Below are 19,671 nucleotides of genomic sequence, written 5' to 3' on the forward strand. Positions count from 1 at the left end.
AAAATAAACAAATGATAATCTGATCAGTGGAACATTATAGATTCGCAGTATGCCAACATTTTAATTGCAGCTCAAAATGTACTCAATTTTATTTAGACATGCATTTTATTTTAATAGTGATATCAGTTAAAGAAATGTTTTCTATACTTAATAAAAATGTGTCTTGAAATCAATATTGCAAAAATAAAATTTAAAATTGTTTGTTTTTTATTGGCTATTGTATTGCTATGGCCTCTGTGTGCTTCACATTTGATGTTGGCACCTTCCATTCTATTAGCCTGTGATTACTGCAATCTGTTAATTGGCAATAAAATGCTACCTTATTTCCTGCCCAGAGTCCAGTAACAAGAGGACAATATGTTTTGTGCAAAATACCGTTCACAAGAAGTAGAAAAAAAAATGCTTTAATTGAAGCTTAATTTAAATGTTAAAGTAACCCAAAAGGTTTAACAATTTCACCTATGTATATTTTATTTAAATTCCGGTTTAAGCAGTGAGAAACTATGGGAATGAGTTTCTGTATAGAACCAACTCTGTAGTGTAAGGAGGGCATGCTGTTTTCTGTACAAGCTGAGCGGCCATCTACACACTATCTGAATTCCAGATAAAATTGGAGCCATGATGATTCCCCCTTGCTTTTTAAATGGTCAATTTCTAGAAAGGGGTGTTGTTCATTTTTGGCATTTATTTGTTTATCCTTCGAAGGAATTGACTGTAAACTAGCAGCACAGGAGTTGGTAGACTGGAACTATTTATTCTGAGATTGTGTACATGTATGGATTAACTTTCCAATCAGAGTGAAGATTAATGACTGGCCTTTTAGCCAGCTAATTTACAACAAAATCTAGTAATTAATTGCAAACTATCAGCTTTTCCATTACACATGCAAGTGACAGAAGAATAACAACCATTCAATGGACTAGCTATAGATACTGGCTTGCTCCTGATACTTTAGAACTGCTGCACTCTCTTCTTGGCATGATAGACTGTGGGCATTCTAGAAACAATATAGAGTCATGAGTTACTCTAGGCAATAAATTGAGTAAATATTTTTAAAAAATGCACAATTAGTACTTCAGTCGTTTGTTTTTGTATATTGCTTGGTGTGTTTTTAGAACCTACAAGTGTCAGGTTACAGCATGTAAAGACCGTATTCTGTGGCCAAACATTACAACATGGGAGTGAGCATCAGTATAAACATTAAATATAATGTTTATAAAAACAAGCCAGCAAAAATTGCTGTTTTTTTTTTTTATTCAGGCTTCCATCCTGGGGAATATTGTTATTTGGCATCTGCATGCAATTACATTTGTAGTAACAAACATTGGAAGTGAGGGGTTTTCTGTACCAAAAAAATGCAGTATAGCAAATATCCCACAGTAACCAATTAGAAATATTCTAAATGGTAGTCGACATACCAAAACATATTGCTACTTCATGGCTATGTGTCAGTTGATTGCGCAATTCAGTAGCAAAGATTCATTTTGTTACAGATTTTGCTTGAGTTGTCCATCGGTTCTGGCCTGAGGATTTTTACGTATTCGTTTTTTGTTTTGTCCCTCGCCAACATTTTTCATGCAGCATGGAGTAATACTTCTCTTCTGCATCATTTTAATTAAATATTTTTTTTATTTTTAAATAGGATAGCATTTTTTAAAGTAATTAAAGCTGTTCACTAGTTTATATATACTGAATTTAAAAGTATGACTGACTGATTGCTTCACCTTGTCTGGATAGCACGTTACAACACTGATTAGCTTGGAGGCCTCAGAACACTGAAGTTGAGCGAGTGTCCAACCAGTCCCCTTTAATTGCAGCGCTTGTATGTTCTCCCACTGTTTGCCTGTACTTCTTCTTATGGTCCAAAAACCAGATTAATCGGATACTGATGAAGTTAACCCTTTTGTATGTGCGCATGTGGTAGGAAATATCGATTGTAGTGCCACTGGGGCAGGGACTTATGCGAGTGATTAAATATTTTCTGTAAAATGCCTAGGAATGTGTAGGTGCTATATAAAGTTTTATATAAATATTTCTTTGGACTACATAATTACATACTGCCGTTCTATCATCATGTCACTATTATTATTTAGCTTGTGTATTAAACACTTAATTTAGCTGAAGCATTTCATTTTCCTGTTAAAAATCTTTTTGTGCAACACACATTTTGCAGTACTTTGTTTTTCAAAAACATTATTTTGCATAATTTTTTGGGGGGGATTATACTGATGTGTCCATATACACCTATCCTCAAAAAGTGTGGCAGAGTTTGCGACTAAGTTGTGCCTAGTACACTGTGGACTGGATTCAATTAGTCATGGAAAATAACAGCGGGCTAATGCAGTGGCTGGCGCTATTTAATTGTAGCCCGCAGACTGAACTAAACCCAAATTTACGTTCGAGCCTATGGGAGGCTCGAACAGAGAACCACAGTAAGTGCCCTTATCACGGGTGCTGTGAGCGCATTAGCTCATAGCTCCAAGTACTTATCTCTGATTCTATGGGATAAGGCGCGTAAGACGCAGATTTAACGCACGTGGTAGAGGGCATCTGAATGAATAGCCTTGGGTGTAAAAGTTTGAGGCTACTAGCATTTTTCTTTGCGCTCTTAATTACCGCGGCTAATTGAATCCAGCCCTGTAAGTGTACCAAGATGCACAATTAAGGAATAAGTGCATAATATAAGGTAAAAATCCTAGACTGGTCTGATATGAGTGACCTGCGCCTTGCATCGTTATGCTTTGTCTGCGACTTTTTATACTAATTCCTTTGTTACAAAAAAACTCATCCTAAGTACATAGTACACTATATGCAAAATTAAGGAAAGTGCACAGCTTGGTAATCGCGCCATATGGCGCAATAGGATAGCTGTATGAATACACATTAAACATTTGGAAAATTATTTGAAAAAAGTTTAACTAAAAAAAAAAATTAACTGTTGGCTTCTATCCATTTTCAGGTCACTTTTGAAATGCACAAAGAAAGCTTGGCTCAGGTCTTCAGGGACTATGAAGACCATGTGGATGGAGAAATAGGACCTGGTCCATCAAGTCCTATACGTACCGTTTCTGGATATAGCAGACCATATGATACCGGGCCCCAAACACCACCTTTAGAACGGACAGAAACCGCATCAAATATAGAATATCCAGACGGAGGTGCAACTACAGAAAGAGAACAGAAGCATGAGGGTGTGGACAGTCTTTCCCTATCTGTAGGAAACCTGCAAAGTAAAATAGAAACTGACGTAGGTGTTGTGACTGAGTTATCACATAATCAGAATGATATCATTGCAAAGGTCGCAGTAAATGACTCAAAGGGTTCCACAGATGGAGAGATTGCAACCACAGTCTCCAATGAAAGTCAGGCTGAAGAAGCTAGCTCTGCAATAGGTGCTAATTGCAATGCGATTGAGAGTGTTGACACTTCAAGCAGCATGGCCGTGAGCCTGGATAAGGCGGAAGGCCAAGCAAATGGGGACATCACTCTGGTAGACAGTGAAGACTTGGCAACAGAGATTGAGGTTTCAAAAGAGAGTGAATATTTGGATTTGCAGAAGGAAAACCCCAAAGAAAGTAACAGCGAGGTAGTAAGCACACAGTTGCCATGTACAGAAGCTGTTGACGACTCAAGTGCACGTTCTAACAATCTATCAACAGAGACTGCTCAGGATGAGACTGTTACTCCAGATGCCTCTGAGACTGACCCTGTCCCAGAGGAAACTGTTGACGTTTGTGCGGTAAATGTAGACAAGGACATGGCTTCTACTGTCATACCCAGTTCATATGACACAGGAGATCTAACCACCAGCACCACCACCATCACCTCAGATGTTCAGAACTGTGATAAGAAAATTGCTAAGCTTGATGTGTCAAGTATTGCTACTGATACTGAAAACTTGGAACTAAAAGCTAGTGCAAGCTGTGAGCCAGACCTGTCTCCAAGACCAGGACCTGAGGTATTTACAATGCACTTTTATTTACGACATGTTTGTTAGCCAAACTTTAAGGGTTCGCGAGTATCTATTATATTCCTTTTTCTGGTCAGTGTTGCCCATTTGTACCCACTTTTGAATTTGATATCTGCAAGAATATATGGCTTTCATGTGTGAAGCAGGACTTTTATGTTCAACTGGATTCCTGATCTGTGCATGAATTTACCTTCAACTGAATGGATTCCTGCTGAAATCAGAAATGCACCACAATCGTACATACAATGTGCATTCGAGAAAAGTGTGTTGTATGTGTAAGGTTTCTCTAAACAATATGGATGCATGAACTTCATTTAATAAAATGCCTTTTGTTTGTTATTGAAGTTGGTAAAATAAGTTGTCTATGCAGTCCATTTCATGTACAGAAGTAACTTGTGACTTGTATCTTGCATACAAAACATGATTTGAAACATTGGGCCTGATTCAGAGACGGACGCTAATGCACTTTTCATGCAGATCGAGCAACTATTTGCCACTGCACATGCGCTGCGATCGCATTGCGATTAAGCATGCACCGAGGAATCCATTGCTAATTGAGTGCCAGACTGCCAGCGTTTGGGGGTGGTAATGGGTAGTGGTCACAAAAATGCAGACGTGCCTGTCCGTTTAAACGATGTTATATGGGCATGCATAAATTATCCACTGCTATTGCATACGCAGCTCTGTGTGTCAGAGGAGCACCCAAGGCTGTGTCAGGTCAGACCTGCCGTTGGGGTAAGATGACCGCCGATGTGCTTAGATGTTACCGATGTATACGTTGGTATGCGTCGCATGCAGGTAAGAAAGCAGTGGGCGTCTTTATGATCAGATGATCTTTCCTAACATTAGCATATTGTTGCAGCTGAGTTGCGTACGAAAACGCAGTTGCGATCGCATTAGCGTCCGTCTCTGAATCGAGCCCATTGTACTAGTTTCTGCTGCGGAAGCCATTACAGATGTTGGGTTAAATAGTGCATATTAATTTATTTTTACTTTAATCCATTGCATGTAGCATCATATTTACTTCATTTCTATGTTTTGCTTTTGAATAGCCTGTAAAACAGCCAGTTGCACATGAAGGAGAACGAGTGCCTCCGTCTGATGGACAGAGAAGAGATTCAAGATCTACAATGTTTCGTATCCCTGAGTTTAAATGGTCATTGATGCACCAGCGGCTGCTAACAGACTTATTATTTTCCATTGAAACTGATATTCAAATGTGGCGAAGGTTAGTTTTCTGACATTAATGGAAAACCACAAATGTATTTCTCGGTCCGTGTATTGCTTAGCAGTGCTGTGGCATTAGTAGAAATGTTTCAAAATAAAACATAGTATATAGATTTTAGTGATGGTATTAATGCCTATAAAGACGGCTGACTTGTCAGTCCCGTTTCCCAGGCGCTCCTCCCGATCAGTCTCATGCGTCTCTGAACATATGAGCCCGATCACTATCTTGCAGAAGAAATCTAATCGTGTTAACCAAAACAAAAACCGAAAAGACCAGAACAGCAGTGTTTGTCTCTCTGCTCTGAAAACATTTAAAGTTTTGTTCAAAACCAGAAATAAAACTAGCTGCATAGTGAAGTTGAAGTGTCCCTTGTCCAGACTGTGAGTGTAAGTAAGCAACACATAGTATGATCCTAATAATGTTGGTAGTGCTACAGTAAAGGCCAGAGATGGGTGAGGAGCACTAAACTTATGTTAGTACAGCAAGTTAAAAGATTAGCAGCATTGTACAGTAGTTACTGGAGAATATATGACCATGAGATTGTGTTGCATTTATTTAATTACCCTAAAGTAACTAATAATTATTTGTTAGCAAAAGTGGTCACTTTTTTTGGAGTAATTAAATTACTCCTTTATTAACCTTTTAAGGACTATATCTTTCTATCTTTCCAAAGAAGAGTATGACAAAATAATGTATTGTACCATTATAGATACCCCATAACATACAGATGTGTCCACATGCATCTATCCTCTGTGCGCTACAAGTCGCGTTACATATAATGCGAGAGCGCCGTGCAACTCTTTAGCACTGTTTTTATCATGCAACTTTTTACCTTCAAATGCGTCTTTTTCGCACATCGAATAGGACACACAAGCAGCTTCTGCTGGTTAAGATATGTGGCATGCCTATATTCTGTGTGCAACAACATGGGAAACGCCACGTTACAGTGTCAGTGACTGACACTGTAACGTAGCATTTCGCATGCAGCATATCATTTTAATCAGCAGAAGCTGCGCAAATAGGATGCATTTGAAGGGAAGCATGACGTGACTAGAAGGGCTGTTTAACGCCCAAGATGTGGGCACATCTGTAATGTGAAATCTTGCACATCTTCTGTGAAGACCTGCCTTACCATTGGCGAGGTATAGAATGATCAAATGATCTGAAACTTTGTGTATAGTTTGATACAGCAAATATTAATGCGTTGGTTGAGGTGGGGTAACGGGAGCCACAAGCAAATAGATGACAGGATAAGTTTTTAAATGGGAGGTATTGCATTCTGCCTGCTTTAAAATGGCGTTCCCACAAAAAAAGCTGAGGATTTGTACATTGCTTTTTATTATGCTATATGAGATGAAAATTTCTCCTTTAATCACACAGAAACAGCCATACATGTGGTGCTATTAAACGCAATTAATAGAAGTAATGTCCTTGCGTCAATCTGTCCAGTTTCGATTTATTTTTTCTATTAGTATGACCAGCATAGGTGTAAAGTAGGAATTGTTAATTAAAAATATTTATTCTTCATAAAAAAAAGAGAGAAGCAAAATAATATTTCATAGAATGACATTGGAGTGTAAGCATAATTTTCAGAGTATGCTCACCATAGCAATATTGTCTAAGTGACTGTGTCTCAAGACCGATGAGTTTACCATTTTAATTGGTTACCTTACAAAAAAAATCCCATCCCTAATAGTCCTTTCATCCCACTTACAGGGGTATTCAATATGGGAGCGATAACATCGTTTTTGCGTTAATATCGCACTTATGACGTCATTATCGCAGGCTTTAGTTTTACACCGTATTCAATTTCAAAGACTTATCGCAGTTTTGAAAAGTCTTTGGGCCTGATCCAGACCCACTCGCGAGCGGCTGTACGCTCGCAAGTGGGTCGATGGTCTGCACTGAGCATGCGCACGACGGAGGGAGCTCCGTCGTGCGCATGCGCCAGACACGACGAGCGAAGGACTTTCCTTCGCTCGTTGTGTCCGATCAAAGGGGGCGTGCTGTCAATGTTGATTGACAGCACGCCCCCTTTGGTGGGCGTGCCGGGGGCGTGCCTCCCTGCCGGGGGCGTTCCCCCGGGAACGCCTCCCGTCAGAAGCCGGCCCACTGACATCACTAGTGATGTCAGTGGGAGTGATTTTGGCTCTGATAGAGCCAAAATCACTCCGGAGCTTGCGGTTGAAAACCTCAACCGCAGGCTCCGGCTCGCAATTTCGATGGTCGCGATGGTCACGACCATCGCGGCCATCAAAATGCACGCTCGTATAGCCTGTGGGTGGTGACCCACAGCTATACGAGCGTCCAGGAGGACGCTCCATGAAAAAGGAGCCCGGCCCTCATGCAGAGCGTGCGCTCTGCTCAGAGCGTACGGCTCTGAATGAGGGCCTTTGATAAAATACGGGGATTACTTTTCACCATTGAAAATGGGAAAAAATTGTTTAAAAATAGGGAAATAGGTTCAGGGCTATTCTGCAAGTATGCGGCAGATGTTTTCTAGAATAGATTTATAGCGGCAGGTGCACAAATGCAGAATTTTTAAAAACTTACTTTAGGGACATCAAAATATGCTAGTACCCATTTTCATGTACCCCAAATTTTATGGGACCACTTAAAAAAACGAAAAAAAACAAAAACCTGTGCTCTTCTGCATCACTTCTTCAATGTCGGGAAAAAACACCTGCTGTGGCTATTTAAATCCCCGACTTTCATCTAAAGGCTAAAACGGGGGTACCCATAGTGATCCCCCATGTTTTTACAACTTTAGGGGGGGTCTTACAATTTTTTTAAGGAAAAATTCGTAACTTTACGCAAATCCAACTTCGGAGGCTCCCGTTTTCGGTAATTTTATATTGAAAACGGGGATAAGCGGGGGCACGCCCGATACTTTAACGCAGGTAAAAACTCCAATATGAAACATTAACTTCGACAGTGAAGTTAACGTTTCATATTGAATACCCCTCTTAGTGAGAAATCTATAAAATGCAATCTTTTTGCCCTGCCACAGTTTTGCTATTTGGCCATGCTAAAACTGTTGCAAGGCATGTTGGGATGTGTAGTTCAGCAACAGCTGTAGGGCCGCTTATTGCCCACCCCTGCTCTAAACCATGGGTAGGTAACCTCTGGCACTCCAGCCGCTGTGCAACTACACCTACCAGCATGCCTTGCCACAGTTTTGCTGTTAGGCCATGCTAAAACTGGCAAGGCATGCTTGGATGTGTAGTTCCACAGCAGCTGGAGTGCCACTGGTTGCCTACTCCTGGTCTAAGCATTTCCCTGCATCATCTACATCCTGAGAACTACAATATACAGCAAACACCACAAGAAACATAGATTTTAGTATCTATTTTTCTCTTTGTACCCTCTAAAAGCTATGGGTAAACAAATATCTGAGGGTGCGTACACATTAGATGATTTTTTGATCGATTTGCCAGATTCCGACGCATCGGAACAACAAACCGTTGAAATCGTCATGTGTGTACGCACTATGCGTGCTGCCGCGGCGTCGCCCCTCTCATCTTCAGGTTGTTCCTACATGCAGCTCAATCTGACAAAATCATGCAGTGTGTACCCTCTACCGAGCGACCAGGCAATATGCTTAACATTATATAGTTAACGATGAAATGATCGAACGACGCACGAATGGTCGTTTGGTAGATTGTACAGTTTGCACTATATCGTTTGTCTGGGAGTACAAAGGAAACCTGGGTGATCATCGCGTTATTTACAAGTCATCTAGCACCTTAAGGCCCGTATTCAATTGCTGGCGAAAAGTCTGCTAAGTTTCACCTGCCAGACTGTTCGCCGACATCGTGTGTTTTTGGAGAAAACACTTTTTGTGCGCGCGGCCGCTTTTCGCCCTATTCAATTCCAAAGGACGCGAAAACACGTCCCGGCGAATCTCAAACAGTGCATCTTTTGGAGGGTGTCAGGCTGCGTTCCCCAAATCTGACAGCACTTATCGCCTGACATGGGGGATCACTATGGATTAGCCCTGCTGAAGGTAGTTGTTGTGCTTAAATGGTCTCAATAGCTGCTATTTAGCGTCTTTGCACAAGTGGTGAACAGCATTTAGCAAGTATTTTTTGCAAAAATAAGTAGTCCCAGCAAATTTGGGGTACATGAAAATGGGTGCAAGCATGTTTAAAAATTGCTACAGTGAGGTTTTAAAAAACGCACCTTCAGCAAACACCTGCAATCAAAAAAACACCTGGGGCATACTTGGGGGACCCCCTTTCACTAGTTTTTAAGTTTGTCCCCCAACTTTGAACTTTTTTGGCCCCAAAACAAAAGTACTTTTTTGGGGTGATCTGAAGTGGTTTTTTTTTTTTTTTTTCTTTTAAACTTTTTTTTTTTTTTTTTTTTGACAGTTAACCTTTGGGGGACTGTCCCAAGGCTGCAGTGGTGTTTCTGCAACTTTGCACCCAAAACCCCCAATTCTGCACTTTTTACTGCCTGCATTCAGAGGTGAATCTTTTCCGCTGGTTACAAGGCGCAGACTTTTTACACCGGCGAAAAGTCTTTGGAATTGAATACGGGGATAAGTTCTCGCCTAGCGAAATGACGTCATCGGCGGAAACTTTTCGCCGAAAACTGCTTTTCGCCTGCAATTGAATATGACCCTAAGTCTGCTAATTGCACATATATAATGTGATATATCTACTACATTATGTTCCTGGATCACACATTAAAATAAGCGTAATGGTAGAATGGCTTTGTGGCAGTTTTTAGTGTATTCCACAGAGTAGGAAAGGAATTGCTATGAAACAAATTATTTTTTTCTTTACTACACATGGTTATCTGTTTGTTTGCTTTTTTATTTTGTGTAGCCACTCTACAAAGACTATAATGGACTTTGTGAACAGCAGTGATAATGTAATTTTTGTGCACAATACAATCCACCTCATCTCTCAGATTACTGACAACATGATAATGGCTTGTGGTGGAATACTACCATTACTTTCTGCAGCAACTTCTGCTACGGTGAGTATTGCTCCTTATTATGGATTTCATTTTCAATAAATTATTTTATACTCTAGGTTACGAGTATGTGTGCAATATAAATGAGTGCATGCACAAGTTTATGCCCTTGTATTGAGTGTATATTTGTGTTTGAAATTGTGCAGGAGAGTTCTTTATTCCACAAGATGCTTGATGGAGCTGGAAAACTCTGTTACCGGACGCCATTCTGCATTTTGTGGTGTCATTCTGTCAATTTAGGAAGCCATTCTGTAGAGTCAGGTGTCTTTCTAAAAACATCCATGAATCCTTGATGGTGTTCAAATAAAGTTGCTGTAAATAACATAACCTATAGCTAACATGTATGCAAGGGGATTGTCAGACTTTCATAACACTCCTTACATTAGTAAATAATTGGGGTGAGGAGGATCTTGAAGTAGCATTAAGTAATGATTATAATTAACTTTGCCTCCAAAGAAATGAGTTTACCCAACCCATAACAGGAAAATTAATTGCACAACATTATTAAACCACCAGAACTGTTTAAACAAGTGGTTATATTATAGAGGCTGTAAACATGCACTCATTCGATTGTCAAGGACATGGTGAGACCAGTTTCACCTGACCACCTCACCTTCCTCCACTCCTCGGTAGCCCATGGCTTGTGCTATTTGGAACACTAACCTCTCAGAAGTGCATTATCAGGTGTGATGAGTAGTTTGTAAGCTGCAATCAGATTTTTATATCCTTTTTGTTTGACTAATTTGATCAAACTGGCTGTATTATGGTTTCTGCCTACAGATTGCTGTTGCTATTTTTACTTTAAGTTCCATTATGTCTCTTTACATACCTCTGCTTGTACTCCTCTATCTTGGTTACTGAGGTCTACTCATGCAGCTCTGCTAGCCACAATCGTAGGCAACGTGGGCAGTCCAGCATTCTAGTGTATAACACTGATCAGACTACAATGTGATCTGCTTATTGCATGTGGCAGACCTATGTGCAATTCCTTGCTTTCAATAAGCTTTGAGGCCCCTAAATACTACTACTGTATATGTATATTTTAGAGCAATTACTATATAAATATCTCTATAACTATCCAACTACATGTTTGTATCTTTAATGATTTGGCTGTGTTTTTCTTTATGCCTTTGCATTGTTCACAACTATATCTTGCACATACCGTAAGCTTTTCTATTCTGAAGAGCACTATGGACGCTCCTTCAAATATCGTAATCTGCATACGTTTGCAATTTGCTCTCTTTTCAGCATGAACTGGAAAATATTGAACCAACCCAAGGCTTATCTATAGAGGCATCTATTACATTCCTGCAGAGAGCTATTGGCCTGGTAGATGTCCTCATTTTTGCAAGTTCTCTGGGCTTTGCAGACATTGAGGCTGAAAAGAACATGTCCTCTGGGGGAGTATTGCGTCAGTGTCTTCGATTAGGTGAGTTGATTTTTAACTGTTCAGAAAACATAGCTATGTACCTTTTTATTCCCCTGAATATATTTTTTTTTTATATGGTCTTTCTTTACATCAATGGGGTAATTGCAAACTGCCATTCTCCTTAAACAGACAAGGTAGTAAGCAATATCTGCTGCATTAAGATCGTTTCCTAGTGGTTTAATGTCCAGCTTAATTATTTGTATTTTGTTATTGGAGTTATGTGACACAAAACATTTCAGACCTGTTATATTGAACAAAGAACCTTTACATTTTTAGTCTATAAAATGATCTCCATGTAAAGACTTTTGATGTCAATTAGCCCCAAAGGATTGGTAATAAATAGTTTTTAGTTATCTCTCACCATAGATGTAACATTCATTCTATAAAGCGTGCATGCACAAGTTGCTGCAGTGTTAGATATCTATCCCTACAAGATGAAAACTGGTTCTGATACATCATTTGCCTGTGCTGTAGCTTGCAGAAACCAGTTAATAGTAGTGTAGATGATCCATTATTTTTTTTTTTGGTAAATCTTTTTGCACTAGGTAGTTGTCAGCCTCCCTACCGCAGAAAAACCAGGCATTTCCTATGATACTGTCCATTCAAGAGCAAGCGTTTCATTCAGCGTGCTCTCTCCAGGCCAGCTACCCCCACAAACTAGAGAGCTGGGAGGTATATTGGCTCAAGAGCCTGTTGAAGTGAATCTGACAATTTATCTGTAATGTAAGAGATTAGAATTTATGTTGGAAAGTGAACACTCCAGTAATTTTATTCAGAGGTTGTCTCTATTTTATTGGATGTTGTTTGAAAGCAAAACTGGTAAAATGACTATTAATACGTCTGTTTCTTCCCTCTTCCCATTCAGTTTGTGCAGTTGCTGTTAGAAATTGCCTGGAGTGTCAGCAGCATTTGCAATTAAAATCCACAGGAGAAAATATGAAAAACCAGAAGGCAATTCATGGCCTGGTGAGCACAGCAAAGTCTGCTGCAAAGGTAATGTGTGTGTGTGTGTGCAAAGCATGCTGAAAAACCGTGTTTTTCATTACGTTCCAAACAAAAAGGACTGTGTTTTGAGGCTTCACTGATCATAGAAGCCTGTATAGCTGTATAACCTCCTGTACAGAAAACCTTTTCTGCATCCACTGCTAAGCAACACTGGATCATTGTAATCATTACGTCAAATTGCTAGTTTGGTCTTATCGTCAGGTCTGCATAGTTGTTTTTGATTTTCATTTTTCCAGTTTGATTTTATTTCCTTTTTTTAAAAGTTTTGTGAAGTGAGTGTCCTCATTTGCGTAGGGGTGGGAATGAATGGTATTTACACTATGGTGATGGTGTACTTGGATGAGGGTAATGTAGAAATATTCTCTGATTTGAGTACTTAAATGTATGAGCTTGCAGTGGCTTCAACTTTTTAGTAAATAAAAGTAGTAGTGTATAAATATTGCTCTTCCTCCTGCACAAATGTGAGCAGAAATGCTTCTATCTAACTAATTCTGATTGGGGACAGAAACAAAAAAAAGATATAAAGCATAGCAGGCTCTGCTAACAGATAATTACTGTAAAGTAAAGCTTTGCAGCAGTAGTTATATTATACAGTAGTATATGTAAAGGGAATAAGTAAAATAAGGTTAGGAGGCCTTGGAGAAGTGTATGATCTTAGTTTGGGGCATAGTGGTATGCGCGCCTCACCACTGCTGGTTATCGTTCTAGAGTTTTTTACTAGAATACTACTATCTACTTTTTGTGAAGTACCTGATTTTAAGTTATTTTCTTCCAATAAAAGTGCATAGACAGGTACCAAATACATTGTGCTCAATGGACCACTGGATAGAGTTTGCTCATTTTAAACTTTCAAGGCTAATTTAACTCATACTTGCCAACTCTCCCTCATTGTCAGGGAGACTCCCTGAAATAGTAGCAATCTCCCTGTCTCCCTGAAGAGTCTAGTAATCTCCCTCATTTCATCCTTACCCCCATTATGAAGCTGTTATATTAAAAAACAGAGATATATACATTCAAATGGGCTTATTAGTGTCATTTCCTTGCATTGGTTATTATAAGGCACAATGATCCCTATAAATTTCTAAAAAGTATTAGTGTTTTCATCAACAAACAGATCTTACTAACTGCTTTTGGGCTGGTTTACATTTGGATGTAAGTCAGGTTTAGGACACGCCTCTCAGATTTATCAGTACACGCCCATCACATGTATGACACGCCTCTCAGATTTATCAGTACACGCCCACTGTAACACGCGCTCATAGGTGCTGCTTTCACAATCTCCCTGAAATGCTTTTTTAAAAGTAGGCAAGTATGATTTAACTTTAAGTGGCAAAACATGTTCTGGTAGCCAAATAAAAATCCTTCTGTAATTCTTCTTGTACTTGTACAGAGCCCAATTGACATTGCTACTGGAGGTATTTCCCCTATCCGAGACCTTGACAGGCTTCTGCAAGACATGGATATAAACCGCTTACGAGCTGTGGTCTTCAGAGATGTGGTGAGCGGAAGATCAATATCTTATTGCTGCATTAACTGTAAATTTGTTATTGAGAGTCCTAATGTTATGCTTGTCTTACTTTCTGGTCCTGGAGGTATTCTTTGTGTATTAGTCCTCATACCAACATGGCTTATTAACTGTAATAGTAAAGATAATTAGTTGTAGTGTGTGACCTGTACCTATTGGATTTTGTTACTTGTGTTAATTTGTTATGGCCTTTATTGGAATGCTACTTGCTCACTTTACATGCCTTGAAAACTACATAATTATATCTTTTGGAAGTGCCGATGTAAGTGCCGATGTTTAGATTGCCTGTGTGTGTTGTTTATTTTCCCCTCTTACATCAGTGACCACATCAAATGAGCACACATGGTTGAATTTGTTGTTATATTTCTGCCGACAGTAGAGGGATGCAGTCGGCATACTGACAGTCAGAATCCTAGCGCTCACCATCCCTGCGGCGGGATCCCGATGGGTCAGAATGCCGACAACGTCTAACGTTAAGTAGGAGTGTTAGTTAGGCTACCGGAGGGCAGGGTTAGGGTTAGACTGTGGGGAGGGGGGGGGGGGTGGGTTAGGGTTGGACTGTGGAGGGGAGATGGGTTAAGGTTAGGCTGCGGGTGGGGGGGAGGGTTAAGGTTAGCCTGCGGGAGGTGGGTGCGTTAGGATTAGGTTTACCATGAAAATACTTACTGAAATCTGCCTGCACTTTCACCGTCTGGATCCTGTTGCCAGCATTCTGACCGTTGGGATTCTGACTGTCGTGATGCCATACCCAACCCGGCAGAAGATACTTGCCTGGGCGAAAGGAATATACTAAATTTCTGCACACATTAACCGGTTACATGAATGTTTCCTTCCTTTGAACATGCTAATTTAGTCGCTCTTACATAACTCATTAAAATGTGTCTGCCCGTGGATTTTGGGACTAATAAGGGTTTTGGTTATTTTTTAAAGTGGTGATCATCCCAAACTACTACTAGCAGACATGGCATGTCAAATCAGCTGCTGTCTGACAACCTGGTAGAATTTATGAGCACTTTTGGGACTGCGGCAACAGCCACTAATGGTGCAGGGTGGGCAAATATCTCCCAGATCGTTTCAGGAATGGGACTTATGATGGATAAAGGAGGAGGCATCATATACTTTATATGTAGGCATGACCATGCCGCTTTTCCACCAAAGTCCCTGGTCTGACCCAGGATTTTGTACACTGACCCTGTTCTCACTGCGGCGCTGACCGAGGATATTCCCGGGTCGGTGACGTTTCACACTGCACATGGGTACAGTGCTGACGCTTGGAGATGACATCATCACCAAGCATCAGAAACTCCAGCTCTCCCCTGAACGCTAGACCGGAATGGATCAGGGAACTGGGGAGGGGGAGAGGGTGCCCTTGCAAGAGGGTGTCCTGGAAGGGTGTCTGATGTCACAGCTGTCACCAGAGAGGTGGGTAGGGTAAAAACCGTAATGGTCTGGACCATACGGGGAGGCTGTAATTTCTCCTTCCCCGGAGACAGCTGTCTCAGACACCTTCCGATTTCACCCAATCACCATGCTGTAACCTGGTCCTGGGTTGGATGACCTGGGTTACCCATTTATATTGAGCCTTACCCATGTTAAACCCTGCTTGAGGAGCCATTTGCCCTATGAGCCATTGCCACTAAGCTGTGACCTGGGCTTGACATGTCAATAACCCGGGTTTTGGGGCGGTGGAAAAGGTGTATGAGTTGATGAGATAAAACTGTCCTTTATTCATAGCTTCCAATGGAGGAGTGTTATTTGTGGTAAAAATTTATCATAACAATGTAACAAACTGCTTGTAACTGAGCACTTCTTGTACATGGGAGTATTTTTCACTTGTCACGGAATGTGGGCTTTTATTAACATTTTATTCTCCTTGCTGTCCTTAATATTAATTTAGAAAATAAATTCTTTGGATGTTATTTGCTTCATTTAAATAGACCAAATACAAAGGCATGTCTTTATTTAACAGTATTTTATTTTTCTATTTATTGCTTTTTTTAATTGTTAGTAGGCTATGTGTGGTTGTGTGTGTGTGTGTGTATGTATATATATGTGTGTATGGATATATATATGTGTGTGTGTGTATATGGATATATATATATATTTATATATATTTATTTTATATTAATTAGGAATGTGCAGGCTCGGTTAGGTTTGAGTTTGCACGCCGAGTCCGGATTTTCCCCTCCAAAAAATGGGACTCAGAAAGAGGCAAAACGTCATCTTGCATGGGCAAACATCATCATTCTTGAACTTTTGTCCAGGAATGATGATGATTGTCCATGCAAGATGACGTTTCTTGGAGGGAAAAATCCGAACTCTGCGTGCAAACTCGAACCTATCCGAGCCTGCACATCCCTAATAAATATATATATATATATATATTAGGGATGTGCAGGCTCGGATAGGTTCGAGTTTGCACGTTGAGTTCGGATTTTTCCCTCCAAAAAAACGGAACTCAGAAAGAGGCTAAACGTCATCTTACATGGACGAACATCATCAGCCTCTTTCTGAGTTCGGTTTTTTTGGAGGGAAAAATCCGAACTCAATGTGCAAACTCGAACCTATCCGAGCCTGCACATCCCTAATATATATATATATATATATATATATTTTTTTTAAATTTATTTACACTCTAGATCTATATATTACGATCTCTCAAACACGCAAGTAATCAATGTGAGTTAAATTTGCAAAACTATTGGAAAAAGTAAAATTATCCACAAAGAAGAAAGCACAGGGTCGGGTCTACTGTCTGTCAAATGCTAAATACCCATATAATTGGGTCGCTGCTCCCTGCTTCAAATGTTCCTGATTTCTCGCAGGATGGAATTTCTGTTAAAATAAATAGAAGAGGGGATGCACCATAGCTTCATAGTAATAGTAATGCTTGTACTAAAATGATTAACTCTGTGGGCTGGTTACCACATGGCTTAATACTTAACTAGTAAGGGCAAACTGCTTACACCACGCTGTGCCCTCTGTCGAAGGCGGCGAAACGCGTCAGATCGTAGTCTTGTGAAGTCAAACACACCAGTATCGGATCTTCAGACATCGTGGCTCCAGCACGGAAAGTTCTTTTGGAGGTGGCTGGCGTGGCGCGAGAGTCCAAGTACAGCATAGTGTAAGCAGTTTGCCCCGACTGGTTCAGTATTAAGCCATGTGGTAACTAGCCCACAGAGTTAATCATTTCGGTACGAGCATTACTATGAAGCTTGTGGAGATGTTTTATGTCTGTAAAATAATAATAATAATAATAATAATAATAAAAAAAATATATTTATTAATACATACATACGCGCACACTCGTTCAGTGGTGCAGCACTCCTGGTCCATATAGAATTATGACACAGTCCGCACAGTGGTATATATCAACGTTTCAGTGCCTTTTAATGCTTATGGCACTTTCATCAGGATCAACTTACATAATAAAATAGTCTTACCTTATATAAGGCGCTATTACCCAGAAGCGGTACATCCACCCGGCCGGCGGCGCTGCAAAATGACATCACTCCAAGTAGTGAGTCAAGCATTTGTGCCATGACCAAGACAGCCCCCAACGCTACAAAGAATACACAGCAATGAGACTTTCAGAAGGTGGCGCTGTCTTGCAGCTACGAACCACAATCATTAAAAAGATAATCATCAAAATGGATAAATAAGCATATAGCACATTACATACATTGTAATACATAGGATATAAACAATGAATCATATGCTATAGCTACACCTATATGCCCTAACAATGTCTTATCCCATAAAAATACCAAATCATGAGACGTACATTTTCTAATGCAAGGTAAATTACTTGGTCAATTACAACCTCTATATAACTAGCAAAGGCAAAAATGATCCTAAAAGGTATGTGACAAAAATCCCCAATGGGCTAGTTCACCTATAACTATAACACTATGCTTCTAATACCTAATCAAAATGAATTAAACCCAAATGGTCGTTTAGTCCCTTGGGAACAAGGGTACCTAATTTGTAAATCCAGTGAGTTTTGGTCTGTAGTAATCTAAGCACACAGTCTCCACCCCTAACAGACAAGGGGACCAGATCTACTAAATTAATGAACATCACCAAAGATAAAATATCTGCCTTTTAAGCCATACACAAACCAGTACTTTAGAATGATACATCTATTAACTGGCATGAAAAGCTGAACAATCAGTCACAGATATATAAACGTAACCTAATAATAAAATTTTAAAAACCCAAGCTGGATGCTGATTATGAAAACCAAAATATATACCGCTGGACTGATGGGGCTAAATATGACCGCAAGAAAACATTTTTTAGCAGAAATTTCAGACGTGGTTACGAAAGGGAATCCTCTGAGTTTTCAACCTCAGCAAGTGAGATGGATAAGAGTCAAAACTCCAAAGGTGAGGGTCACTCTTTAGAGGTAACTACCCGGGCCAAGTGGTCAGGAGGAAGAGAAGGTGGAGACACTACGCTCGACGCAGGCATCAGTGGCAGAGGAAGGGGGCATGGAAAACTCGAAGAAAACTTGGTGATAAACCTATCTTGTTATGAATTAACACCTACTGAGACTAAAATACTTGCTATGGGCCTATCATTCGTACCCATGAGCAAATTTGACCCATTCCAGTGGCAAATTGAGCAATATTGCTTTCAGCGACAACTTAAATTAAAGGAATATTTTGCGAAATCTCCCCCAGTCTTGACTCCACACATTGGTTAAAGTGTAACCTCAATCAACTTTTTAACCAGTGTCCAATAATGCGTCTATTCGCACTTTTGTCAGGATTTTAGATCCCCACTACAGTATCACGATTGCCCCCTATGAGACATAATTTGACTGGTGAAGAGCGTGCAGACAAGGGAGGTGCTTTAGTGAGCCAGGATCGACACAAGTATATTCAAGAAATCGAGAGACAACTCTGTGATAATTTGACTTATCATTTATTGGATAAAGACCCTACTGTTATTTTAAAAAAGGACTTGCAAGTGATTCTTACAGATGTAGTGAGCAATTACATAATTCCTAAGAAATTGATGGAGGCTTTAATACCTGCAATCCTGTGGTAACAAACCTATATACTACTCTGCAGATTCATAAAAACTATGGATAATCCACCAGGACATCCCATAATTGTGGCTAACAACTCTTTGTCAACCTGTGTCAATGTACTTGGATAGCCTATTACTGCCTTGTATACAAGCTCATCCGAACTTTCTGTTGGATACAGTTACATTATTAAGAAAACTCCAGCTTCTTCCAAATTTTGATAATGGTGTATGGCAGTGTAACATTGATATCAACAGCCTATACACTATAATTCCAAATGAGCTAGGGTTTGCGGCTGTTAGGCGTTACATTTCTGGACATACATTATACCAGGGACCTGATCTTACTCTTATAATAGAACTGCTCTATATGATTTTGACAAGAAATGTCTTATTTTTTTAATGGCAGATTCTATCTACAATGTGTTGGCTGTGCGATGGGGTCCAGTGTGGCCCCATCATACGCCAACATATTTATGTTCGAAGTTAAGGATGAG

The 19,671-nt window shown here is 40.0% G+C and overlaps 1 protein-coding gene across 2 annotated transcripts in view; it reads left to right on the top strand.

Annotated features, from left to right (window-relative positions):
* LRBA (LPS responsive beige-like anchor protein) overlaps positions 1 to 19,671 on the top strand; it is a 626,758-nt gene that overhangs the window by 94,537 nt on the left and 512,550 nt on the right. For both annotated transcript variants that reach the window (XM_088448343.1, XM_088448354.1), the window contains exons 22-27: positions 2,960 to 3,958; positions 5,023 to 5,198; positions 10,031 to 10,184; positions 11,430 to 11,610; positions 12,476 to 12,603; positions 14,006 to 14,113. In XM_088448343.1, the coding sequence (XP_088304469.1) occupies positions 2,960 to 3,958; positions 5,023 to 5,198; positions 10,031 to 10,184; positions 11,430 to 11,610; positions 12,476 to 12,603; positions 14,006 to 14,113 (1,746 nt within the window). The remainder of the gene's footprint in view (positions 1 to 2,959; positions 3,959 to 5,022; positions 5,199 to 10,030; positions 10,185 to 11,429; positions 11,611 to 12,475; positions 12,604 to 14,005; positions 14,114 to 19,671) is intronic.

The sequence above is a fragment of the Taudactylus pleione genome, unplaced genomic scaffold, assembly GCF_031769625.1.
Source record: "Taudactylus pleione unplaced genomic scaffold, aTauple2 ptg000021l, whole genome shotgun sequence".
NCBI classification, from domain to species: Eukaryota; Metazoa; Chordata; class Amphibia; order Anura; family Myobatrachidae; genus Taudactylus; species Taudactylus pleione.